Below are 25617 nucleotides of genomic sequence, written 5' to 3'. Positions count from 1 at the left end.
TCCCAAATCCAGCTCTTTCTCATGGCTCCTACCATTCTAGTCCCCCCACCCCCACTTCTTGAACCTCTCTTTTTTGGTATCAGTGGGGGAAGGGGAAACACTTCTTGACCTAGAACCATTGGGCGGCAGCTTCAGAGATACATATTTCAGCTGGCTCCCCATCCTTGGTGGTATATGGGCCAGGGCTGGGCAATGCTGTTGAAAGGTAGGACAATACCAGGTAGGAGATTCTAGGCGTCTGGATGCAGAACACCAGGTTCCCGTGGTTACTAATCTCCTGCCAATACCCTCCTCTCTCAGTGCTTCAGTTTGTTCATCTGTGCCTTTGTGATTAACGAGACTGGCAGAAGCCTGACTAGAAATCAGATTGCAAGCCAGGGGCCGGTTTGCTGGAATTTGGCCAGACGAGGGCACTCTTTCCTTTGGCCCTGTCCCAGCATACAGTGAGTGCTCAGTGGGTATGGTGTGCCTCCTCCCCCATCTAGGCTGTGAGATGCTGCTGCCTGCCCTTCATGCCCTTATACTCCTCCTCCTCTGTGCCAGATTACTCAGGCCTTACAGATTGCTTTATCCCTCCCTATGCCATCTCAGGCAGCGCACACTCCTCCATCTTGGTCCACTAGAACTTTCTGCAACTATAATCTGCCCTGTCCAATAGGTTAGCCACTGGTCACACATGGCATTTAACACTTGAAATGTGGCTAGTGTGCCTGAAGAACTGTCTTTTAAGCTTTATTTCATTTTAATTAATTTTACAATTAAATTTAAGAAGCCACATGTGGGCAGTGGCTACCACATTGGACAACACAGGTTCTAGGCAGAGCTTCTCTTTGTTTCATGTTTAGTGTCCCTTGTCTAAAATAAGAGTTGATAGGAGTTACCATTTATTGAGCACTTACTATTTGCCAATTTTTGCATAAGTGCTTTACAGGCACATCTCAATGAATCCTAGAAATTCCATTGAATAGATGAAGAAACTGGGGTGCGTGGGTGGCTCAGCTGGTTAAGCATCCAACACTTGACTTTGGCTCAGGTCATGATCTTAGGGTCATGAGAAGGAGCCCCACATTGGGATCTGTGCTGGACGTGGAGCTTGCTTAAGATTCTCTCTCTCCCTCTCCTTCTGCCCCTCCCCAGCTCTCTCTCAAAATAAATAAATAAATAAATAAATAAATAAGAAGAAACCGAGGCTCCAGAGGTTGGTTAAAATGGCTTCAGATTGCACAGAAACCTGGAGGGCCATTCAAGTGTCAGTCATGCTCTCCAGCCACTCAGGGAAACTTCCAGGACCCAGCCTCGGTGTTCTGCCTCTATAGCCGCTTCCCAGCCAGTGGGTGGGTGCCCCAGGAGGTTCATCATTGAGTACTGATTGGTGGGTGCTCTTGACAAAAAGGAGAAGGAAGTTAATTCATTTACTCCCCATCTCCTGGGGACCCAGGAATCCTGGCTCCTGACACCCCATCTTCAGATATCTCTCCTCTTGCCTTTTTCCTGGACCACAGTGTCCTTTGGGTCACAAACTTAGAGCTCAACTGGGTGTTATGTGCAAAGACTTGGGAAAAGTTTGTCACAGGTAAGCCCAGAGGAAGCCAGTTGGGCCTGGAAAAATCCTTGTTATTTTTGTGTACCGCCCCCCCGAAAAAGTATAATAGTATAATAGCTACCTTTTATTGAGCACCTACTTGTGCCAGGCACTTTACACACATCTTTGCTTATAATTCCCACAACAACCTGGGAGGTAGGCATTATCATCACCATTTTACATATGAGGAAACAGGCTCAACAAGGTTAAGCAGCTCACTTAAAATCAAACAGCTTATGGACAAGAGTGGTAGAATCAGCACTCAACATGGACATCCGAGAGTGCCCCAAAACTTTCATTAGGCATTTTTCACATAGGGGAAATAGAGGGGGTGGAGGAGTGGGCAAAAGGATGCATTCTTTAGGGGTTGAGGGAAGCTGAGCCCTGCCCTGTTTCCCACCTCCCCACTTTGGCAAGCCATTTCTTCCTCAGACTCAGCTGCAAAGTCAGCAACAACTCACTCTGGCTGAGGTTGCTCTTCTTAGAAAGAGAAAATGGCTGAAATGAAAGACCTTACCCTGTATGTGTATTTACAGGTGCTGATGTGCCCACAGAGCTCATGTGCCAAAGCACACCACCATCAGAATAAGAACAGTGCTCCCGTTTAGGCTACACTCCTGCCACGTATACAGGGAGTGAAGCAGCTGAGAGATCTTGAAAGGGCTGTTTATTTCCTACTAGATTCCCAGGGACATCAAACAGGAGGGGCCAGCTCAACAATCAAAACCTCCAATTTGCTCCCTGCCCCCTCTTTCCTGGCTTATCCAGCTTCAGAAGTGTTGTGTTCATTCCGTAGATTCAGGGACACATGGTGCCTCTCTCTCTCTCTCTCTCTCTCTCTCTCTCTCTCACACACACACACACACACACACACACACACACACACACACACAAAGGTTCTTGAGTTAAGGCACCAAGTCTGGCCTGCACGGCCTTGCAAGTCCTTGCCCATAGGCCATAGCCCTGGCCCATGGCTGAGTCCATGTGTTTACATGGACCGGTAAGTGCAGTGTTAGGAGTCTCTTCACAAATGAGGGACAACATTGATGGCTCCGCGCTCTGCCCAGTCTTCCTGTCCTCTGGGATGGAACCTCCTTTCTCCTTGTCAGTTGCCCCGACACCTCCATCCCATCTTCCTAGCTGGGGTGGGACCAGGTCAGCCATACTTCAAGCCAGTGCTGGGAACTCTGGACCTGGCTTCCAACATCAAGAATGTGCCCTTCTAAGTGTGGCAGGGGGCTATTTTGGGACCTTAAAGAGGATCAAGTCCCCACCTCAGAAGGGCAAAGATGGCCATTCAGGTCAGGATGGAGGGTAAGGTTTCTTTTTGTGCTTTTAAAACACAATCATGTGTAACAGGAAGAGAGCTGACCTTTTCCTTCCAAGTTCTCTTCCACCTCACTCCAGTTGGCAGACTGGAGTGAGTGTGGAGGGGAACAGTCTTTCGGATTGTGCGTTAGAAAGGGAAGTTGCTTTAGCGCCCCCTCACCTGGCCCTACCCCGGCTGGTTGGGCACATTTATGTCGGCACCCACTTAGTGGGTGGTGCAGAGGTGGAGACGTCCTGGGGATACACGATGTGGTTGTGATGGAGGGTGAAAGGCCTGCATGAAGGCAGAGGTTAGGGCTGTGGGGTTCCTGGGTCCTGGGCTGGGTCAGGATGCCCAGACGAAGTAGGCGACCTCGTCCAGGTCGACGGGGTAATCGGTGAGCAGCACTGGGGTTTTGTCAAAAAGCTCGCCCTTGTAGCTGCGCCACTTGCCTGCAGGCAGGTAGACGTCTCGCTCCTGCTTGCCGGGCTCCAGGACTGGTGCCACCAGCAGCGTGTCTCCGATAAGGAACTGCGAGTCGATGCGATGTGCCGTCTCGTCACCGGGCGCAATCCACCAGAGGGGGCGCACGATGGGGTCGCCTGTGTCAGTGACCTCACCAGCCAGCTCCAGCAATAGCGGCGCTACGAGCGAGGCCCTCAGTGCGGCAAACTTGTGCGCGATAGCCACCACTTCGGCATCATATTGCCAGGGCGGGACTGAGAACTGCATAGCGGGCATGAAGGCGGCCACCTCCAGCCAGCGCACGTAGAGCTCGCGCTCGGGCACCTCGCCACCGCCCGCTGTGCGCTCAGACACTGCGTTGCCACCCACCATATCGGGCAGGATGAATGGGTAGCCCAGCATGCTGACGGTGAGCACGGCGGGTATGAGTGAGCGCAGCCCCAGATCATAGCCCCACACCGAGTCGCGGTCCACTAGGCGGAAGAAGCATGAGATGTTCTGTGACTGGTAGCCCACGCGGACCTCCGCCAGGGAGAAGAAGGGCAGTGCCATTTCAGTGTAGCGTCGGCTCCATATGCTGGGGTCGGACAGCGGCCTGTAGGTGCTGAAGTCCCGCGGCAAATAGCTGACTTCGCCTGCATCAAACTTGAAGGAGGCCACAGCGTAGCGTGAGCGCAGCCGCCGCAGGTGCCCCTGGAACCAGTCTCGAGCCTCCGGGCGTGTGAAGTCGAGCACCGCGCCGATGCCGTTCCACCAGCGCACGAGTGCGGGCAGCCGGCCTGTGGGTTCGCGCACGAACAGCTCGCGTTCCACTCCCTCACCAAAGCACGATGAGTTGTAGTTGACAAACGGGTGAACCCAGAGCGTGACGCGAAAGCCGGCATCACGCAGACGGCGGAACATGTCGCTGGCATTGGGGAACTTGGTCTCGTCGAAGTCGAAGTCTCCATAGGCAGGGGTGTACATATCGTCTATTTCCAAGTGGCTGCTGTTGAATCGGTGCTGGCGTATCTGCTGGGCGAAACGCTGCACTTTGTCCTGGTCCACGGCACGCCCGTACAGCACCCACGTGGACCAGATGGGGTCCCGGAAGGCCTCGGGTGCTGGCACCCTCGAGGGCTTGTTGAAATAGCGCCGCACCATGTATTTGTGGATGGAAGTGACGTCGGAGCCGACACACACGCGGTAGCTGAGCTCTGGCACGGCAGGGCGGCCCGCAGGTGGCTTGTAGGGCGTGTTGTGGTAGCGTGCCTGCAGCCGCAGCGAGCGCTCCGTGCTGTTCCAGCCCAGGTGGAAGGGCACGGAGTCGTTGACCTTGATGGCAGCTGCACGCGATGACAGCCAGTAGCGCTCGAGGATGCCTCCAAATGCAGCGCCGGAGGAGTAGACATCGCTGGTGACGAAGGGCTGAGGCTCCTGCTGGCCGTCCAGGCGGATGGGCCAGTGCTGGGTCCTCATCTCAGCACCACCGTACCAGTGTGCCGCTGCATCGCCCAGGAACATAGCGTGTTCCACCTCGCGCCCTGGAGCTGCCTCCTCCCAGCGCACGCGGTAGCACATGACCGTATCCTTGGGCCTCACAGTCTGGATGAAGAAATGCAGGGGGCGCCCATCGGCTGTGCGAGAACAACCAAGGACCGCGCCGTCGCGACTGCAGGAGTCGAGGTCCAGTGCGCCTGAGCGGAAGGCCAGGCGGAAGACCTGCTCGCCCTTCTGGTTGCGGATGGAGAAGCCGCCTCGGTTGAGGTCCAGCAGCTCCGCGCGCAGGCGTTCCGCTTTGCGTAGAGAGGCGCTGTAGTAGCACCAGGCCACCACTGCGGCCAACACCAGCAGCAACCCCAGGACCGCGGAGCCTAGGAGCGGTTTCAGCTCTTTGGAGGGCTTGGGCTTGGCCGGCGAGAAGTTATCAGGCAAGAAGGTGTACATAGCTGCAGCTGCGATGACCTTGGGGCTCTTACGGTTTGCGCGGCTCCCAGGGCGGCAACGGGGGTAGGCTTGGCTCTTCTCCTGAGGGTTCTGGGGCATGAGCCCCTAGTTAGGGAAGGAGTGGGCAGTGGGACCACCCGACAAAGAGCATCTGAACCTGGACTGCCTGATTCTGGAAAGGGAAGAGAGAAGTAGAAATGAGCTTTCTCATTCCACAGTATTTCCCTTTGCTGCATCAGAAAGAGGAAGTGTATATTTTGGGAAGGTTGTATTCTGGGATATAAGGTCTGGGACATAAAGGCTTGACCCTTACCTGGACTATCTGTATGTGTCTAAACCACTCTTCTTCTTCTTTTTTTTTAATTAACATATAATGTATTATTTGTTTTAGGGGTTCAGGTCTGTGATTCAAAAGTCTTACACAATTCACAGCGCTCACCATAGCACATACCCTCCCCTCTAAACCACTCTTTCTCATGAGCGCCAGTTTTTGCCATAATTAGTCAGGACTCTGATTGGGGAGGAGCAGATGGCATGCATCCCCATTTTCCTGGTGGAGAAACAACCCAGACAGGGTCAGGGAGCTGTCTAGGATCACAGAATTAGCCAGGCTTCCTTGAATCATACATGGGGCAGTTCAGGCTGAGGAGCAGGCGAGGGGTCTGGAGAAGGCCATGGTGGGAGAGGGAAGACAATCCAGCCAGTTCTTTAAGATCTTTAACAGGGCAGTAGGCTGGTTTTCCTGTCCCTGCAAGGGGAGAGGAGAGAGGAAGGGGGAACATCTCAGGCATGGAATTTAATCTTGAGTCAAAAACCAGATTAAATCTGGAGATTAGAGAAGATACCCAAAGCCAGATGCAGTCATGGGCCTGGTTTGGAGAGAGGCAGGGTTGGGTTTGTACATTAGGGCTGGTGTAAAAAGTGTAGCATGGTGGCCATGGTGACTTCTCAGATCACCCTCTCTTTGCTCTCAAACTCCACCCTGTTCTCAGCAATTGATCACCAAGTCCATTTCCCTGCCAATCTTCCTGCTGTCCTTCTGGCAACACATTTGTTGGCCAGCTACCTCCTGGCTTTGTCTCCACTAAGCACCCACTCTCCTCTGCCCCTGCCCTACTTTGGGCACTGTCATTTCTCCCATGTATCATTGCAGTACTTCCCCAATAGGCCTCCCTGCTTCCACCTTCTTTTCCCCCAATGCTCACAGCAACCATGGTGATCTTTTTAAAGCACTTATGAGACAATATCTCTTCTCGGTTTAGAGCATGACCCCCAGGTTTAAGTTCAGAACTATAAGCTTTGCAATTGAGGGTCAAGGCATGATGTGGTCTCATCTGCCTTTTTGATTCCATTTCCAGCCAGGCCTATCCTATGACCACCAAGCTCATTCCTTCCCTAACCTAAATCCTTCAGCCATCTGCTCTAGGAACTTTCACCTACCCACATTGAACCAATGTCTCTCCCTCACCTATCAGCTCTCCAAGGAGTGGACACCCGCTACTGCACACATAGACTCTCATATACTGTATGTTAAACATATGACTGCAGAAAAAACGCCATAGACCTGGCGGGGGGGGGGGGCAGTGTGTGTCCCAATCTGCTGCCCGAGGCAACTGACCATATTTCAGCCCTCAGGGCAGAGTTCAACAAAGAAATAGCACCAGCCAGGTGCACACACAGACATACATGCTGCCAGCCAGCCAGCTGCCCATCTGTTCCAGTTGGGAGGAAGGAGAGAGGGAGACTGGCAAACAGTAATTAGCCTCCTCCCAGATGCCAGTGTCTGTCTCTAAGTCCTCAGCTACTCCCAAGGAGATGCCGGAACTGCTCAGGGTCCTCACCTCCCCCACCTCTCCCACAAAGAGACTGTCATCAAGAATGACAGGTGCAGGGTGCCTGGGTGGCTCAGTTGGTTAAGTGTCTGCCTTCAGCTCAGGTCATGATCCCAGGGTCTTGGGATTGAGTCCCATATTGGGCTCCTTGCTCAGTGGGGAGTCTGCTTCACCCTCCTCCCCTCCCCTCTGCTCATGATCTCTCTCTCTCAAATAAATAAATAATCTTAAAAAAAGAAAAAAAAAGAATGACAGGTGCAGACCAGAATTTTTATCTCAGATGTCAATATACAGCTCACTACAATGCCTCCCCCCTCCAAGGAGGTGTTGTCTTAGGGCCTCATTCTCTGTGCTCCCTCCCCCTATATCCCTAAGCTGGTCAGTTCCAGCTGGTCTGGAACAGCCTCTTACTCCCTGCCTCTCATCCCATACAACTTAGCTTTCAAAACTCCCCCACCCCTCTATTGCATCCCCTACCTGTGGGTATAGGTTAGAAAAGCCCTCCTGCAGAATGCACACAGTAGCTTTCAGCTGATGCCCTCAAGCTAAGCAGAAACCAAGGATGGTTTTAGGTGGTCCAGGCCAGACTTGCTATATATTTATATTGATTCATTCAGGACAACCAAGGCCCCATTCTGGGCACTGAGGGAATAAGCGGTAAGGGTCCATATCTGAAGAGGACAGAGAACCCCTCATCCTCAAAACTTTCATATTAAGTCAGCCCATCTCATGACACTGGAGGCATGGAGAGGCCACCAAGATGACCTCAAAAGCCATTTCCAAATAGGTTCTGAGAATCTTAATGTTCTAGGATTCCAAGGTTTTTTGGTGAAGGTCAGGGGCCCACAGTCTTGGGCACCCACTCCATGCAGGCCCTGTGCTGGTCTCTCAAATGCCACCACAGCATCCAACCCTAACAATAATACTGAACAAGAGGCATAGCTATAGTGCCTAGTCTACGGTCGAAGAAACTTGCCCAAACAGAAAAAGGAACTTGTTTGAAGTTACCAGGTGGCAAGGTTGCCTAAATCCGAAATCCCAGCTTAACCCTCCACAGCATAATTTTTAGGAGATGGGAGATAATGGTCTGACTGGCAGTCTGAATGCAGCAGAGGAAAGGAGCTTTGTGAGTCAGAGGGTGGGACAGGCTCCCCATCAGGTGGCTGTGTGCATGGTGAAGCCTATCTTCTCAAGGGTTGGTGCTGCTGCTTGCTCCAGAAAGGCTCCTTGGGGTGGGAAAAGGGCAATTTTCATGGCATCTGGTACGGGGCTGTGGAGGAGGAACTGTGGTTCCTGTGTTAACAGCGCTAGAGACCCCTGTAATCTGCCGCCTCCGTCGTCTGGCTAACCACAGGCTAATGCCGGCAGGTGGGGTCTGCCCTAGCCAAACCTTTCCCCACTTGACACTCAACCTCGGTCTTGGCTGCCAGCCCCTAGCCGGATCTGAGGGGGAGGGCCCAGCCCGGCCCCAAAGCGGGGAGGCCATGCCAAGCTGAGTCGTTTGTCGAACATAATTCCAAGGAGGGAGGGAATGTCAAAGGCAACTCGATCCAGCCCATCTCCCTGCCCTCCCCAAGGACGAGATCAGAGGGGATCGAGTGACTGCGCCTACAGCTTGGAATACTCCCCCTCCACCCCAGCGCTACAGCTACAATGTCCGAAGGGACAGACTGAGGTCAAAGGGCCGGCCGCCCGCTGGGAACCGCGGCTTGAGGAGGGGCCCAGGTGTCCAGGCTCGTACCCCCTACTCATCAGTAGGAGCGAAAGTTCAGGAAATGTGTTTCCTCAGCAACCCCCCAAGGTCCTCCCCCTGGGCTCACTCACGGCAGTGACCCCAGAAGTGGGGGTGAAGGGAGGCTCCCGAAGATTCCCTCCAAGCTAGCCGGAGTTGGGCTGCCACGGCGCGGCGCGGGGCGCTGCCTAGCTGGGAACAGCTGAAGCCCTCCTCGGGACCCGCCCCCTTGCTGCTCGGCCACGCCCCGGTCGTTCGGTCTCCCTTCGGGCCTCGTAGTCCAGCCCCGCCCCTGGCGCTCGATCCCTCCTCCCACATTGTCACGCGGACTTGAGGTCCCACCCCTTAGCTCCCACCTTTCTCCCACTGCTCTGTGGCCACCTCCCGGCAACTCTGGAAGGCCACCAGCAGTGTCTCCTGGCTCCGCCCCCTGCCTGCAGGCCCACCCCCGCTGGGCCGTTGCTTACTGGATGCTAGCGGGGCTCTTCCCTAGGCCTTCTGGGACATGTAGTTCTGGAGAAAGGAGCACTTGTAGAGTGTAGGGGTTCTCGCACCTCTAGGCTAAATCTGGGATGTGTATGAGGAGGAGAGAGCGGCAGGGTAAAGGGGGTAGGGTTGGCTACTGGGATTCCTTTCCCTCCAGATTTGGGCAGGTGGAGGCCATCTTGGTATAATGCTCTCATTAGCTCTTCATGTGGAAAGTTTCCCATATGGAAAAAGTTCTCTCATATAGAAAAAGGGTAGCGGGGTTCTGGGGGATCACAGAAGAGGCTCAGTGCAGGGTGGATCCAATCAAGGAACCTACGGAAGGAGCCTAGTTCCACCAGCCAGGAAGCCCGAGTTGTCAGTTCACAACGGACCAGACCAGTAGTATTTGAGGTTGGGGACCTCAGTATTTTGCAATGCCCCCTCTGATCTCCCCCCGCAACACACACCCTGTGGTGATACCGTTAGAGGTGGCAAATGTGCCCCGCCATACCCCTGCTCCGTCCGAGGAGGAGTTGGGTGCAAAAATACTAAAGATCCCAGAGATTCCAGAACACCTCACCTCTTATTTCTGGAGGGACAGAGAAAGAGGGCTTTGCTTTGTAATTTGAAATTTCTTAGTCATGAGACCCTCCAAAATTATGTTTTAGACTCTTGAACTTGGGTAAGGGAGGGCAGCAAGGATGTCTGAACGTAGACTTTTTCAGGGCTGTGATGGAGACTCTGGGAGCAGAGATCAAGAACTTTGGGTACAGGGACAGGTCTCTGACTGCAGAATGGAAGACTGCATCTACTGAGATGGGGGGTGAGGGAACATCTAGGTCTGGGGGATACTGAACAAATGTCAGCTGGAGGGTCCTCTTGGGGTGGCCCTGCATGGCTAGGTAGACCCATTAATTTGGGTGGAGGGAGGACACCAACACCAACCATTGTTATGTGTCAGGAGGGCACTCAGGACCACCCAAGGGAAGTACTGAGATGATGAGGGCAAGAAGGGCTCAGGGCAGGATGACTAAGAAAATGTACCTCAGTTGAAGGGGCTTGGCAGGGGCCTGAGTGACTGGCTCCTCACTGCCAGATCTTGTGGGGGTAAGGACACAGGAGGCAGCCTTTGGGGTGAAGAGTTTATTTACTGCTCAGCCCTCTTGGGCCCGCCAGCCTGGGGTCTACCAGCAGTAGCAGTCAGGATAGGTTTCAGACACAAACTCAGGGTGGACGACATAGTTGTTTCTCTGGGGGCCACCGGTCTTCTTGAAGTGGCTTGTGTCCCATCTGTGGGGAGAAATGGGTCAGCCCTTTTGGACCTTCATACATCTGATTCCAATTCTCAATGCTAACGGTATCCCAACATTTTGCCCCTAGTATTGACCCCATGCTCCAAACTGACCTCCTGAGACCTCAGGTTCTACTGTTAAATTTCTGATTCCCAATACTGGCTCCATAACATTAATTTCTCATCCTTTACTTCAAGCCCTGAACCTAATGCCATGATCTCCTGACTCTGAGCCCCACTGCCAACCTGTAACCATTGGAGGTCAGCCTCAACGCCCTCTCATGGAGGGTGCTCCATTCCTTTGCCAGCTTTGACGACCCCCATGACACTACCGCCCCCTGGTGGCATTTTCTAGTCAGTGCATCGCAGTGGACAGTTCCCGCCCCAACTCGTCCCCGCCTTCCCCGCGGCGCCAAACGCCATTTGCGCCAGACTTACCTAAGGTTCGGACAAGGGTAGTATGACGGCGGGGGAGTTATAACAGCACATTGCATTCCGGGCCGGTGCTCGTAGGTCAGTACACTCCTGGAGGAGGAAGTGGTGGTCAGGGAGAGGTCGGGCCTCAAAACCCAGACTAGGGCTCTGAGCGGCGCTCTTCCCCTCGGGCCTCTTGGCCCTTCAACACCCCATCGAAGCTTCCCCTGTGGGAAGACACCTGAAAGTCCCTATCCTCGTTAGGCCTGGTTTCCGCCGCCCAGGCTGGGCTGTGGGAGTACGCTGGACTGGGGGGTGGGGGGGGGTCGGGCTCCAGTCGTTGAAGAGCTGGGAGCTCCCGGGTCCTCTCCATTGGAGGTCAATTATTCCAGCACTAACGACATTTCTAAGGCTCAGGCACTTTCTCGCTCCGCCCTGCCCTTGTGACGGATGAGGCTCTGTCTCGCACAATTAATCAGACTTTCTACCCGGGGAAGGGCGGGGGGAATCACCGTGGGGTAGGGGCAGGATCTAGGAACACTCCACCACCCACCCACCCCCACTTCCCCCCGCCCCGCCACCTTCCTCCACAAGCTCTCTAAGACCGACGCGGACTTTGGAGTTCTCCCAGGCTCGGCCCGCCTTGACTGCCACCTGGTGCAGGGGGAAGGTTGCGCCGCAGTCTGGGTTGTAGCTGAGGGCTTGGGCCTCAGTTTCCTCAGCAGTAACACGCTAGGCTGTCTACCTTCAGAGGTGGTGTGGGGCTCTAAAGCCAGGACCCCTCTGGTAATACGGTTACCATTTCCTTGCTCACATAACACCCGGCAATGACCCTGCCCATTATAGACGGTGACCTGAGACCCAGGAATAGAAGGCGCTTTTTTGAGGACACCTGGCACTCCAGAGGCTAGAACCTGCGTCTCTAGGGCCGGGTATCCAGGTAGGGAACCAGGTGTGTGAAAGGGATGTGACTGGTGTGTGGGGTTTCTTCCTCAAAACAAACAAACAAAAAACAAAAAAACCCCACCTTCTGGCGGGGCCTCCAGAGCTAGGTTGACCTTGAGCCCAATTCCGGACGGACAGGGCCGGGAACCTGGGGGAATCTTAATGCAGGTTCTCCGGTCTCAGCAGTCAGCTCAGGCCCTGGGCCCGGAGGGCGGGACAGGACAGGGCCCAGTAAGGGGATAGAGGCGGCGGGAGTTGGGGTAGGGTCTGGCATAGAGGCAGAGCAGAGCTGGAACTGTTGAGGGATGGGGCGCGCACAGCTGGGGTGAGGCTGGACTCGCGGGGGTAGGGTGGGGTGGGATGGGGGGCTTGTTGGGGGCGGGGCCTGCCTAAGGAGGGAGCGTCCCTGCGAACCTTACAGTCGGCTGCTCTGTACACAAAGGCCGGAAGCGGCGTTCCGTGCAGGGTGCTCCGGTGACGTAGTAGTCCATCCCACGTAGACAGTAGTGGCGGCCCGAGCAAGGGCTTTCATAACCCTGGAAGGGCAGGCGGCGGGGCAGAGGATCCACGCACCCGCATCGGGGCATGATCTGCGGCAGCGGCTGGTTCCGTGACAGCGAGTTCAACATGTTCACCACCACCTCGCGCTCTGCACCCGCGGACCCAAGCCGGGGAGACCCGGTTACAGTTACAGGAAAGGGAAGGGACAGGGTCAGAGATAGGAAGAGATGGAAACAAAAACAGGGACAGATAGAGGAGACAGGGTTACACCCCCTATCTTTGGCTTCTGCCACATCCCCCAGGTCCCATCCCATCATCCTTCTGGTCTACCCCACTACTGCCCCACCAACTGTTACCATAGGCGTTGAGTCGTTCCGGCTTAGGAGGGCACTGCAAAGGCATTCCTCGAACAGTTGTCTCCATTCCTGCCTCCTGAAAGTGGCACACATGCTACCTCAAACTCTGACCTGGAAGAGTTTCTCCTTTTGGGGGTCCTCCCTGAACACCCAGACCAGTCCCAGGCTGTGTCTTCTCCCGCCCTCCAGATGCTCCCCTACTCTCCCAGGCTCGGAGTGTTTAGGGTTGTCACTGGGAAATACAACGCGGTTACTCCGCCTCCAGGCTCGGGGAAAGGGGATAGGAAGGAAAGGAAATGAAGCTATAGGTGGATGGGGTCTGGACCTAGGCCTCAGGCACCCCTGCCTCAGCGTTTGCCTTTGCTTTTACCTCTCTTTGTCTAGCTGACTCTGTGTAGTTATGTCTTGGAGTGTCTCTAATTGGGGAGACGTAGTGTCAATATTATAATATTGCCTGCCCATCAGAATCACCTGGAGGACTTGTGAAAAATCCTGACTCTTGAAGTTCTGATTCAAAAGGGTTCAGTCAACCCAAGGTCAGCCATCAGCTATAGTTAAGAACCTCTGCTCTGGCCTCCCATCCTCTCAAATTTCCTCTTTCCTCTGGCCTGGGCCTGCAGCTGGGCTCCTTCCTATCTCCTTGGAAGACTCTCCTATTATCTATCTGCGCTGCAACGGGGTGGCCTTGCTTTCCCTTCTCTTGTCCTTGCTCACATCACAAAGGAAGGAGAGTGGAGCAGGTAGGCTCAGCCTATCATTAGCCAGACCATGTGGGAAGGGGCCAGGTGGCAAGCTTCAGGAAGGTAGCAAGTCAGGGAGTGCACACTCACTGTGACCCCACTCACTGGTTTAGCAGTGGAGGGAGATGTATGTCCCAGACCCCAGGCGTCTGGTCACAGTAGATACCTTAGTTAGCTGGGGAAGGCACGTGGTATATTTGTTCCAGCCGGTGCAGTTGTAAGGTCCCATCCTCCATGTGTTATACCAGTCACCACATAGGTAGTATGGGGTCCATTTGTCTATTTGATAATAGGGGTGGAAACACAAAACACTGTTACTCCTTATTCTACCCCAGGATCTGGGTCCCCCTAGATGTTTCTCCTCTGATCCCCAGCACAAAGCTGGACTCTTACTAATATCCCTCAGGCCAGTCAAGCCCAGCTTGGCCCCAGATTTACACACTGAGATGCAGCCCATTTCTCACCTAGGGCAAGTTTCTGAGTAGGGTCTGGATCCTTTGAGCTGATCACTTTGCATCCTGGGACCACCTTTTCTGAATCAGCCAACTTAAAAATGGATCTTCTTCCTCTTTCCTCCCTCTCATCGTCCACATCCAGGGTCCAAAGTTTGCTTATTCTGCCTCCTTAAAATCACTTGAAGCTATCCCCTCTTCTCATCTCCCATGATCTCACCCCTGTATCTTTGCAGTGCCATAACGAGGAGACAATATCATGTCATGGTTAATAGAATGGACTTCACAGACATTTGGGGTTCAAATCTCAGCTCTGCCCAATAGCTCTGTATGAACTTGACTGAATTAATTAATTTCACTGTGTCTCAATCTCCTCAATTTTAAAATGGGGGTAATAGTACTATCTACCTCATAGATTGTTGTGAGATTTAAATGAGTTAATACATGTAAAACACTTAGAACAATACCTGGCACATAGAAAACATTTACTACTATTGGCCTACTAACCTCCTTACCTCCTTTTGAAATTGTACAATCCGATCTCTACATAGATTTTCACAAATGAAAATCTGACCATGACACTTCCTTACTTAAAATCCTCCAAAGCCCCACCCACCCAGTCATCTAAGTCTGTCCTGAAGACCCTCCATGATCTACTACCCTGACAGTCTGAAAGAACACATGCGCAAGACACCAGGAAAGGAGGTCTAGGAGCCCTAGAGGAAGAGCAGGTGTATATATGTGTGGGGCAGGGTGTTGGGATTTGGAGTTCTGGATTGGTGAATTGGACATATTAAGTTTGAGGTGTTTGGGGACATTCAGGTAAAGTTGACCATAATCAGATGGAGAGTGGAATTCTAGTGAGAGGTCAAGGGTAGAAATAAAGACTTAGAGTTGTCGGTTAAGACACTGGTTAGACAAAATGGTCTCAGGAGAAGAATAAGGAGAGAAAGGAGAGAAGAGAGCTCAGATTAGCACCCTGAGGAACCCCACATTTCCAGAATGGGGGAAAAAGAGACCTCAGAGAAGCTGAGGAAGGAAGGAGTATCAAGAAATAGAGGGATCCTGAGTGGTTCAGTCGGTTAAGCGTCTGCCTTCAGCTCAGGTCATGATCCCGGAGTCCCAGGATGGAGTCCCACATTGGGCTCCCTGCTCAGTGGGGAGTCTGCTTCTCCCTCTGCCCTTCACCCCTCTGTTGGTTTGTTGCTCTGTTGCTCTCTCTCTCTCCCAAATAAATAAATAAAATCTTAAAAAAAAAGTAGAGTGGTCAGAGCGTGAAATGCATAATGTAGGTCTCATTAATTGAAGAGTCCCATGGATGCAGTAATTAGAACTATACAAGAGCAGTTTTAATGTTTGAATGTAGGAGATACAGACTCCCAATTTCAACTGGATAAATATTTATCATCAATTAATTCAATAAACACTTATGAGGCCTGGTTATACTAGATGGAGGGGCACAGCTGTGAATAAGAAAGACTCTGCTCTTTTGGAATGTACAGTGAGACATCACAAACACCTAACCGAATGGGAAAGATAATTTCTCATAAGGTGTAACAAGGAGTGAGGAAGTACAGACTGTGAGTATAGACTATGTTTCTAAGAATCTTGGCTGTGAAGGGGAGGAGCAAGAGAGAATTTTTAGGCAGGAAGGGGTTAGAAAACGCTTCCAGGTCAAGGGGAAAGAGGTGTGGTGGGGCAGAGAGATGCAGGAGAGATGGAGAAACTGATGGAACAGGGTCACTAAGAAGATGGGAAAAGATACCCCTGGAATATACCTGGAGGGATTTGTTTGGAAGAGGTTAATATTCCCTCCATCTCTTTAGGGCTAGGACCCAGGCCTCTTCCAGTTCTTTGGCACAAATAGGAAACTCCCAAAAGGCAGGGCCTGGATCTCCTTCAGGGTCAGGGTTAGGGTCAGGTCAGGTGGTTGGGAGTCAAGCTGGACTGGAGATGATTGGAGAAGCCCAGATTATGGGTGGGGATAAAGTTGATATGGGATCAGGGTGGAGGTCTGGATTCAAGTTGGGCTCAGGTTAAGGGTCATTGTTGAATTCTCTGAGTGGGGTCATTGTTGGGTAGGTAAGGGGTGAGGTCCTACCTTCCTCTTGACAGAGCCAGTATTTCTCAGGAAAGTAGGGGTGGCCTGGTATGGAACCCTTATAGCTGTAGTCCTGCACGGCACATTTGACCATCTTCTGCAGGGCTTCAGGATCCTCGTGGCGCTGCATGGTCTGAGTCAGGCCCTGGGCAAGGGGAGAGGGGAGGAGAGGAAATGACTAAGTGCATAAAGGCCCCAGCTTTGGTGTCCTGCTGGACCCAGATCCAGCCCCTATTGAGAAAGTCTGCCCAGTTGGGTGTCCTCCCTATGCCAGAGGGATCCCCATGCCAGTCTTGGCCCCCTCTGCATAGTTCTTTGTTTGAATCACACTTTCTTCCTTTCTTTCTATCCAAGGCTAGGGCTTGGAGCCAGGCATTTGTCCTCAGAGTGCTTTTCTGATGTTTTCATTTCTGTCCTTTCCTTGACTGGGAGCTCTTTAAGGGCAGAGCTGGGTGTTCCTGTTTCCTTGCAGACTGTGTGCTATCTGGGAGCAGGGCCTGGGTCTCCCCAAACAGACCAACAGTGCTCTGGTATAACCTGGAGCCTCAGGAAAGCCTGGCTGCCCTGGGAGCCAGCTGCCTTATGCAGGTGTTTTGGAAGGGAGCGCTCTCTGGGAATTTGGCACCTTGAAGGAGATGAAGGATGGGGCTGGAGGGACACCTAATTTAAAATCTCATTCCTAAGGGTGCCTGGGTGGCCCAGTCATTGGGTGTCTGCCTTCGGCTCAGGACATGGTACCAAGAGTCCTGGGATCGAGCCCCACGTGGGCTCAACGGGGAGCCTGCTTCTCCCTCCCCCTCCGCCTGCAGCTCCTCCTGCTTGTGCTCACTCTCTCTCTCTCTCTCTCTCTCTCTCTCTCTCTCTGTCAAATAAATAAATAAATAAAATCTTTAAAAAAAAGAAAAAATAAATCAATGAGAGGATTTAAAAAAAAATCTAATTCCCTGACTCCAACCTGACCCTGATTCTACTGTGGCTCTGATCTTGACACCAATATCACCCTTGACTCTGACACTCACTTTGCCCTCGTTCTTATCCTACCCTGACCTTTTTCCTGATCTTGGTTCAGGCCCTGGGTTCCTCTGCTTCTTGGGGTTTACCTTGTCTTAGCTCCTTCAATCCCATATTGGGCTAGATCTGTGGAATTCCTGATTAAGACCTACCTCTGGAGCTCCCTTGTCCTCAGCTGAGGGCAGAATGAATGCCAAGTTAGCTGTAAACCAATAGATCTCTGCAAGCAGCTGGTGTAAAAAGGCAGCTGGGTCATAGGGGTGGGACACCCGGCAAAGTCAGAGACTAGAAGGGACTTCCTCATAGTGGACAGCAAGGTGCTGGGGTGGTGACACAGCTACCCTCATTTCCCCCTTACGATCTAAAGAGCAAAGGCTTCTCTTGGCCAAGAGGAGACCTGGTGCCCCTACTGCCCTGAAAGCCCCTCAGCTGAGGGGTTTATTGGATCTCTGTGCCCAGCTGAGGTTTTGTTTTTTGGGCAGATCCTGCACAGTCATACTCCATATAGGTGAAAGAGCCACATGACTTGGCATTCCCTTGACCTTTACACACACACACACACACACACACACCCAGTCATTTAGGAGAACTCATAGACGTCATCAATTTTCCCCTTAGCGACTTTCCTCAAATGTCTGTATCTTTGATTGTCAGCTCATGGTTAGGAGTAGGAGACTAAAAAAGCTTAGTGGAGGCTCTGAGCTGTTTATGGGTGGGCTTTGTCAACCAAGAGCATCATTGTAGGATTGTCTGGCTAAACCTATTTTTGTCAAATTCTGTCAGTATCTGTAGGTCTTCCCTCTTAGGCTGATCAGATTCTTCAGGAGACACTCTCAATTTTTGGCCTCCGGGTAGTGGCCTGGCTACCAGTGTTCTGAGAATCTAGTGGGGAAGAGGATTGTGGGGGGGTGCTGGCATTCAGTATATGGAGGTTCACCTGTATTCAGCATGGTACCCTGCCCTCAGCTGGGCCTGGTATCCCCAGTCCTGAGATCCTTGCCAAAAAAATTAGCCTTCTGATTTTTGCAGAGATGGGACGGGCAGTCACCCCGTGGCATGGAATAGAAGAGGGGATTAGTGGGCTTAACTGATTTTTTAAAAAAATATATTTAAAAAATTATTTATTTGAGAGAGAAAGAGCGTGCCCACGAGTTGGGAGGGGTGGGAGAGGAGCAGAGGGCGAAGCCGACTCCCTTCTGAGCAGGGAGCTGGATGGGGGGCTTGATGCGATGTGGGGCTCAGTTGAGGGCCTGGATCTCAGGACCCCAAGATCACGACCTGACCCGAAGGCAGCTGCTTAACTGACTGAGCCACCGAGGCGCCCCGGTTTAACTGCTTCTTAAACAGCTTTCAAATCATCCTTATTTTAGCTGTAGTCCTGTCCTAGCTTCGGTTCCAGAGAAGCCTAGTATTACCAATTCCTGAGCCTTTTTGAAAATTCTGCAGTTTTAGTTGAATTATGTCTTGTGTTTCCCACTGATGGCTTTGGATTCAGCTTTCTCAGATCTGCTGTCAGGTACTAGTTATTGATCATACTTTCTAGCTTCTGAAATTTTGTAGCCATTGTCCTTTCTCTCTCACTAGTCTTGTGAGTTTATGTGTCAAATATCCATTTACAGGTGTTCTAGAGGGTTTCAGGAGAGAGTCAAAATACATATGTTCAATTTCAACCCAGAAAATTATAGTTGTATATTCTATACGCTAATCTTTTGTCAATTACATGTTGCAAATATCTTCTCTCAGTTTGTGGCTTGTATCTTCATTTTCTTTATAGTGTCTTTTGATGAAAAGTTCTTAATTTTTAAAAAAATTTTTATTGTTATGTTAATCACCATACATTACATCATTAGTTTTTGATGTAAGAAGTTCTTAATTTTAACATATATGAATTTATTAATCTCTTATGTAGTACTTTTGTGACTTGTTTAATAAATACAACTATACTCTAAGATAAGGGAGATAATGTCCTATATTTTCTTCTAAAAGCAAATAGTTTTACTTTCCATAGTTAAGTCTTTAATCTGTCAGGAGTTGCTGTTGGTGTGAGTTAGGGATCAGTTTTCTTTTTATCCATCTGGATAACCAACTGTCCCATTGAATAGTCTATGTCTCCCTCCGCTCCCCCCCCCCCCGCACCAATATATAATGCTATTCCAATTCTGATATATCTTTTTCCCATAGTTTTACTTTCAGTCATCTCTGTTGTATATTGTTCCATATATATATGTCCCCATATCTGATCTGTTTCATTCTCTATCAGTCAATTTGGCTATTCCTACAGTAATACTATGCTTTATAAATGTTAGTCACTCTTCCTATCTACATGCATGTTATATCTCCGTTTATTTTTTTAATCAAAGTTTTATATTATCCATAGAGTTTTATACACATTGTTAGATCTCTACTTACTGTTGTTTTTTGCTAGAATGATATAGGTGTGTGTGTGTGTATTTTATTTTTTAAAATTATGCTTCCTGGGTCACCTGGCTGCCTCAGTTGGAAGAGCATGCGACTCTTGATCTCGGGGTCTTGAGTTTGAGCCCCATGTTGGGTGTAGAGAGTACTTAAAATGAATAAATAAATTAAAACTTAAAAAAAAATAAAATTATGTTTCCTAAATATTTGCTGTTGAGGTAAAGAAATGTGATTGACTTTTTATCTTATATTCAGCCAACTTTCTAAATTCTTATTCTAATAATTTGTAGATGCTACGTACACAACTGTATTGTCTGTGAATAATAAGTTTTTTGTATTCCTTTCTTACCCTTGTATCTTACATGATATTGTTTTCTAAATTTTGGCACTTTCCTTAAATTTAACAAATTAAAAATCATAATTATTTTCCATTGGCATTGGTTGCTTAAATTTAACTCACGTTTACCGATTTCTTAGCTCATCATTCGTTCTTGCATCTCAGACCTTCCTTTTGTGATCACTTTCCTTCTCCCCAAAGTATATCCTTTATAAGTTCCTTTATTACAGGTCTGATGGTAGTAAACATTTTCATTTTGTTTGCTGTAAATGTCTTTATCTTTCTTTTGTTCTTGAAAGAAAGATACTTTGGGCACCTGGGTGGCTCACTCAGTTGAGTGTCTGCCTTTTGCTCAGGTCGTGATCTCTAGGTCCTGGGATCCAGCCCCAGCGTTGGGTTCCCTGCTCAGTGGGGAGTCTGCTTCTCCCTCTCCCTCTGCCCTCCTCCCTGCTCGTGCTCTCTCTCGCTCTCTCTCTCAAATAAAGATCTTAAAAATAAAAAAAGGAAGATACTTTGAAAACAATTTTTCTCTGCCTGTTTTTAAGGTCATCTCTTAAGCTGGTGTTGGGCAGTTCCACTGTGAGATACCGATGTGTGAAATTCCTTCTATTTATTCTATTATCTGTGGATTCATTTATTTTATTAGTTCTGGAAAATATGGAGCCTTTTTCTCTTCAGATAATGCCTATTCTCCTTTCTGCTCTATCCTTCTGGGACTCTGAGTAGATGTGTATGAGATCTTCTCCTTCTGTCTTTCATATTGCCTACTGTTTTTTTTTTTCATATTTTTTTAACCACTTGGTCTCTGTGCTGCATTCTGGGAAATGTCTTTCACTCTTTCATTTCACTAATACTCTTTTTTTTTAAGTTTTTATTTTAATTCCAGTTAGTTAACAGTATTATATTAGTTTCATTTGTACAATATAGTGATTCAACAATTCCATACATCACCCAGTGCTCATCACAAGTGCACTCCTTAATCCCCATCACCGATTTCACCCATCCCCCCACCCACCTCCCCTATGGTTACCATCAGTTTGTTCTCTATAGTTAAGAATCTGTTTCTTGGTTTGTCTGTCTGTCTCTCTTTTTGTTTTAAGATTTTATTTATTTATTTGAGAGAGAGAGAGAGAGCATGAGCAGGGGAAGGGGCAGAGAGAGAGAGGGAGAAACAGACTCCCCTGCTGAGCAGGGAGCTTGACGTGGGGCTTGATCCTAGGACTCTGGGATCCTGGCCTGATTGAAGGCAGATGCTTAACCAACTGAGCCACCCAGGTGCCCCCGTTTCTCTCTCTTTTTTCCCCTTTGTTCATTTGTTTTGTTTCTTAAATTCCACATGTGTGAAATCATACGGCATTTGTCTTTCTCTGACTTATTTCATTTAGCATTATACTCTCTTGCTCCGTAAATGTCGTTGCAAATGGCAAGATTTCATTCTTTTTTATGGCTGAATGACATTCCATTGTGTACATATACACCTCATCTTCTTTATCCCTTCATCAGTCAATGGACACTTGGCTGCTTCCATATCTTGGCTATTGTAAATAATACTGCTATGAACATAGGGGTTCATGTATCCCTTTGAATTAGGGTTTTTGTGTTCTTTAGGTAAATACCTAGTAGTGCGATTGCTGGATTGTAGGGTAGTTCTATTTTTAACTTTTTGAGGAAACTCCATACTGTTTTCCAGAGTGGCTGTACCAGTTTGCATTTCCACCAACAGTGTAAGGGGGTTCCCCTTTCTCCACATCCTCACCAACACCTGGTGTTTCTTGTGTTGTTGATTTTAGCCATTCTGACAGGTGTGGGGTGATAGCTCTTTGTTGTTTTGATTTGCATTTCCCTACTGGTAAGTGATGATGAACAGCTTTTCATGTGTCTGTTGGCCATCTGTATATCTTCTTTGAAGAAATATCTGTTCATGTCTTCTGCCCATTTTATTTTATTTGAGAAAGAGAGAGAGAGAGAGAATGGGGGAGGGCAGAGGGAGAGGGAGAGAGAATTTTAAGCAGGCTCCCCACCGAGTACACAGCCTGATTCGGGACTTGATCTCATGACCCTGAGATCGTGATCTGAGCCAAAATCAAGTCAGACATTTAAGTGGCTGCGCGACCCACGTGCCCCTCTTCTGCCCATTTTTAAAATTAGATTATGTTTTTTGGGTGGTTGAGTCTTCTAAGTTTTTTTATATATTTTGAATACTAACCCTTTATTGGATATATCATTTGCAAATATCTTCTCCCATTCCCTAGGTGGCCTTTTAGTTTTCTTGGTTGTTTCCTTTGCCACGCAGAAGCTTTTTACCTTGATGTAGACTAATAGTTTACTTTTGATTTTGTTTCCCTTGCCTCAGGAGACATATCTAGAAAAAAGTTGCTTCAGCCAATGCCAAAGAGGTTAACAATACTTGTTCTTCCAATCCATGAGCAAGGAATGTCTTTCCATTTCTTTGTGTCATCTCACTGACACTCTTAAGCTATGTCTAATCTGCCCTTTGACCCATCTACTGAGGTTTTGGTTTTAACACACATATTTTTTATTTCTAAAATTTCTATTTACTTTTTTTTTTACATTTGTCTGGTCTTTAAAAAATATAATCACTTGCTTGCTCATTTTGATGATTTCACTTCATTTTTTAAAAATGCATAATAATTATTTTGTATTCTTTAACTGTTAATTCCAATATCTGAAGTCCTTAGAGGTTTTAGTCTGTTGTTTGTTATTTCTGCTGACTGTCAATATAGTGGTTTGTTTCCTTATACCTCTTATTGCAAACTCAGATTTGATTGGCCTTACTGTGAAGGATACCTGGAAACCTACATTGAGGGTATTTTCTACTACGGAGGATACACATTCATTGTGTGTGTGTGTGTGTGTGTGTGTGTGTGTGTGTGTGTGTGTGTGGTGGGGGCAGGGAGCCAGAGACCACTAAACTTTCTGGTTCATTTTGGAGTTTAAGATTTAGTTTCTTCACCTCACTTAAAGCTTAGACTCCTGCTTGTAGTGCTGTTATTGGCATTCATTCTCAGGGCATCCTAAGTATACTTACCACTCACCTCCATGAGAGTCCAGAAAAAAATAAAAGTAAATTTTTATGCAAGACCTAGTTGTTTTGAAGCAGGAGGGCCCTTGAGAGTATGCCTCATTCTTCATTCTTAATCCCACTGCTGTCTGGCTTTCACTTCTCTCCACTCACTGAAGCTGTCTGGCCAGATTGCTAAGGATTACTACATCCAAGAGATCCATGTCTGTGTTGACGTTTGGCACTGATCTTTGTCTAAAATGCTGTCTTTGTTGGTTTCTCCTTGATTTTTCTCCTATCACCCGGTCTCCTTTTATGGCTCTTCTTCGTTTACTTACCTCTTAAATAATCTGTGTTTTCCAAAGTCCATCCTTGACCTCTTTCTTATTTTTCCTTGGCAATCTCATACACTCCTATGGCTTTAGCTACTGCCTGTATGTTGATGATTTCAGAATTTGTATCTGTAGCCCAACCCTTTACCCTCTGCTTCAGATTAAGTATATCCAACTACCTACTAGATATCTCCTGTTAGTCCTCGAATATTTTTGTCCCAAAATGAACTCCCAATCTTCTTCTAATCTGCAATTCCAAATCTCAGAACTACTATTCCTCTAGTTGCCAGAGCCCTAAACCCAGGAGTCATCCTAATCTCTCCTCTCTTCTTCATACCCAGATGGTGACCAAGATCTACTGATCTACTTCTTAAAATTCCCTCCTATTGAATGTCAAAAAGCAGGCAGGCAGTCTCATATTTTTTTGGTGGGCATGTAAATTATAACCCTTATTACAGCAATTTGAAGTGTATATCAAAAGTTTTCAAAGTGTGCATATCCTTTCTCCCAACAATTTCATGTCTAGTAATATATCCTAAGGAGATAGTTGATGTCTACAGATGTACACAAATGATTGTACTAGCAACATTTTGTAAATAACCTAAATTTCCAATAAGATTCCTTAAACATAATTTGGTACATTCATAAAATACCATAGTCATTAAAATGACATTATAGAATATTTTTACACAAAAAAATGTACCTGATATGTGGTTATATGCAAAGAGCAAGATTCAGAGTGTTAGTATACAATGTGATGCCTTTTCATAAAAAATGTTTGCTTCTTAAAATGGCATATAATAATAAATTAACAATGGTTAATTTGGGTGGTGAGATCATAGCCCTTTTTTCTTTGTGCTTCTCTGAGTTATCCCAATTTTCTGCATTGAGCATGTATTTATTTTATAATTATAAACATTATTTTAAAAATTCTCTTCTATTCAAAAAATTCCCTTTTCACTGCCACAGTCTCTCCTTATCTCTCACCTACATCCTCCTTTCCTTATTCTTCACCACTGCACTGGGCTTCCTGCCCTGAGCCCCAGCCCCTCCAATCTCCTGTCACTGTGGCTCTTCTCACCATTGGGCTGGCCTCTCCCTCTGCTCCAGTTCTTAATTCCTGGTGGATCCTTGTCCGTAGGCTGCCCTTTCCCCTGATTCTTTTCTGTTGGAAGCCTCCTCCCTCAAGATCTCTTAGTAGACCTGCCCTTCAAGAACCAGGAATGCTCTCCTGATTTTCCAGCTCTTGTATCAGTATATCCACCGGGCAACCCTATTTTGTTCACTTGTCTGCTGAGAGCTCTTCACAGGCACAGCCAGGCTTTTCATTGTTGTATCTGCATTGTGCCTGGCACATGTAGATACTTCCCACTTGTTGGACGGTACACACAGATAAATTCCCTTGGGCAGAGTCACAAGTAGACTCACAGATCTTGTCTCCATTTTGTGAATGCTGCACAGACCCACTTGGCCACTCATCTTCAAGTACAGACATACAGACACAAGAAGACTATAATATATATGCATGAAAACATGCCTATAGCACATTTTCTGGCATATCCCACAGGCAGCCTCAGGGCCTTTGCATTTTCTGATCACTCTGCCTAGAACCCTATTCTGTCAGCTAGCTCTTCATAGGGGTAGTTCTCTCATCTTTCTGGTCTCTGCTCAATGTCACCGTGAGAGAGAGGTCTTCCATAACCTCCCTATCTAAGTAGCTCTGCCTGGTTACTTTCCATTTCCATTACCCTGTTTATTTCCTATACAGCAATTTGGATAATTTATAAAACTTGTTTATTTTTTGATAATTATTTGTCTCTCTCCACCTCCTACCCTAGTGGAGTAGGAGGGCACCATGAGGGCAGAATTTTGTACTATTTTATATATTATTATAAATTCCATGCCTAGGCAAATGAATAAAATCCATACATGCATGTGTGTGCGCACGGGCACGCACATGTACACATACATAGCTACAAATAATTACAAACACATAATGACAACCACACACTACCAGTCATTCAGACACACATGACCATTCATTCTGGCCTGTCCACCCACCCAGCCTCTACTTACCGGCGTCACAAACTTGTTGGCTTCCCAGGCCCACAGAGGTGGGTCTTTATAGACCTCCTTGATAGAGGTAGGAGCCCTGTAGGAGTCACTGTAGGTGCTGATGGGGGTCTTGGTCTTGCGGGAGAAGAGGAACATAGTGAGGTCTAGGGGATGCCGTGGTGGGCTCTACCTACCAAGGGCTCCTGTAAGACATCAGTGACCACCCCCTCTGCCAGAAAGCCCACACCTCCAGCCTGGCAGGTGCCCCTAGCTGCTGTGACCCCCTCCTATGGAGGATCTCTCAGCTGCCCTCCCTCACAACCTTCCTGCT

The 25617-nt window shown here is 48.7% G+C and overlaps 2 protein-coding genes across 7 annotated transcripts; both read right to left on the bottom strand.

The window, feature by feature from the left end:
- Window positions 1-1208: 1208 nt before the first annotated feature.
- MYORG (myogenesis regulating glycosidase) lies at window positions 1209-9053 on the bottom strand. 2 transcript variants are annotated; one of them, XM_073881447.1, is made up of 3 exons: window positions 8939-9053; window positions 3344-5454; window positions 1209-1381 (listed from the first exon to the last, which is right to left on the bottom strand). In XM_073881447.1, exons 2-3 carry the CDS (start codon window positions 5379-5381, stop codon window positions 1356-1358), a joined length of 2064 nt encoding a protein of 687 aa, XP_073737548.1. In that variant the 5' UTR covers window positions 5382-5454; window positions 8939-9053; the 3' UTR covers window positions 1209-1355. The 2 variants fall into 2 exon arrangements, with proteins under 2 accessions (XP_073737548.1, XP_073737547.1); XM_073881446.1 differs by lacking the exon at window positions 1209-1381 and having other exon boundaries at window positions 2376-5454.
- A 1397-nt stretch (window positions 9054-10450) lies between these two features.
- On the bottom strand, window positions 10451-25613 carry SPMIP6 (sperm microtubule inner protein 6). 5 transcript variants are annotated; one of them, XM_073881443.1, is made up of 8 exons: window positions 25308-25613; window positions 16115-16259; window positions 13728-13840; window positions 12822-12897; window positions 12384-12613; window positions 11588-11673; window positions 11044-11131; window positions 10465-10604 (listed from the first exon to the last, which is right to left on the bottom strand). In XM_073881443.1, exons 1-7 carry the CDS (start codon window positions 25440-25442, stop codon window positions 11044-11046), a joined length of 873 nt encoding a protein of 290 aa, XP_073737544.1. In that variant the 5' UTR covers window positions 25443-25613; the 3' UTR covers window positions 10465-10604. The 5 variants fall into 5 exon arrangements, with proteins under 5 accessions (XP_025708696.1, XP_073737545.1, XP_025708698.1 ...); XM_025852911.2 differs by lacking the exon at window positions 11588-11673 and having other exon boundaries at window positions 10451-10604; window positions 11044-11130; window positions 12379-12613; window positions 25308-25608; XM_025852912.2 differs by lacking the exon at window positions 11588-11673 and having other exon boundaries at window positions 11044-11130; window positions 25308-25608.
- Between the last annotated feature and the right edge of the window lie 4 nt (window positions 25614-25617).

Source organism: Callorhinus ursinus, unplaced genomic scaffold, assembly GCF_003265705.2.
Source record: "Callorhinus ursinus isolate GAN/ISIS: 27379988/994484 unplaced genomic scaffold, GSC_fseal_2.0 scaffold42, whole genome shotgun sequence".
Taxonomy (NCBI): domain Eukaryota; kingdom Metazoa; phylum Chordata; class Mammalia; order Carnivora; family Otariidae; genus Callorhinus; species Callorhinus ursinus.
The sequence above is the reverse complement of the archived record's forward strand: the minus strand, read 5'-3'. Positions and strand labels throughout refer to the sequence as shown.

Coding starts and splice junctions, on each gene's coding strand:
- MYORG (XM_073881446.1), bottom strand. CDS start 5,381: ATGCCCCAGAACCCTCAGGAGAAGAGCCAAGCCTACCCCCGTTGCCGC.
- SPMIP6 (XM_025852911.2), bottom strand. CDS start 25,442: ATGTTCCTCTTCTCCCGCAAGACCAAGACCCCCATCAGCACCTACAGT. Junction 12,898..13,727: donor GCCTTCCCCAGCTAACTAAG/GTATCTACTGTG, acceptor TGCCACTTTCAG/GAGGCAGGAATGGAGACAAC. Junction 10,605..11,043: donor TACCCTTGTCCGAACCTTAG/GTAAGTCTGGCG, acceptor TTCTCCCCACAG/ATGGGACACAAGCCACTTCA.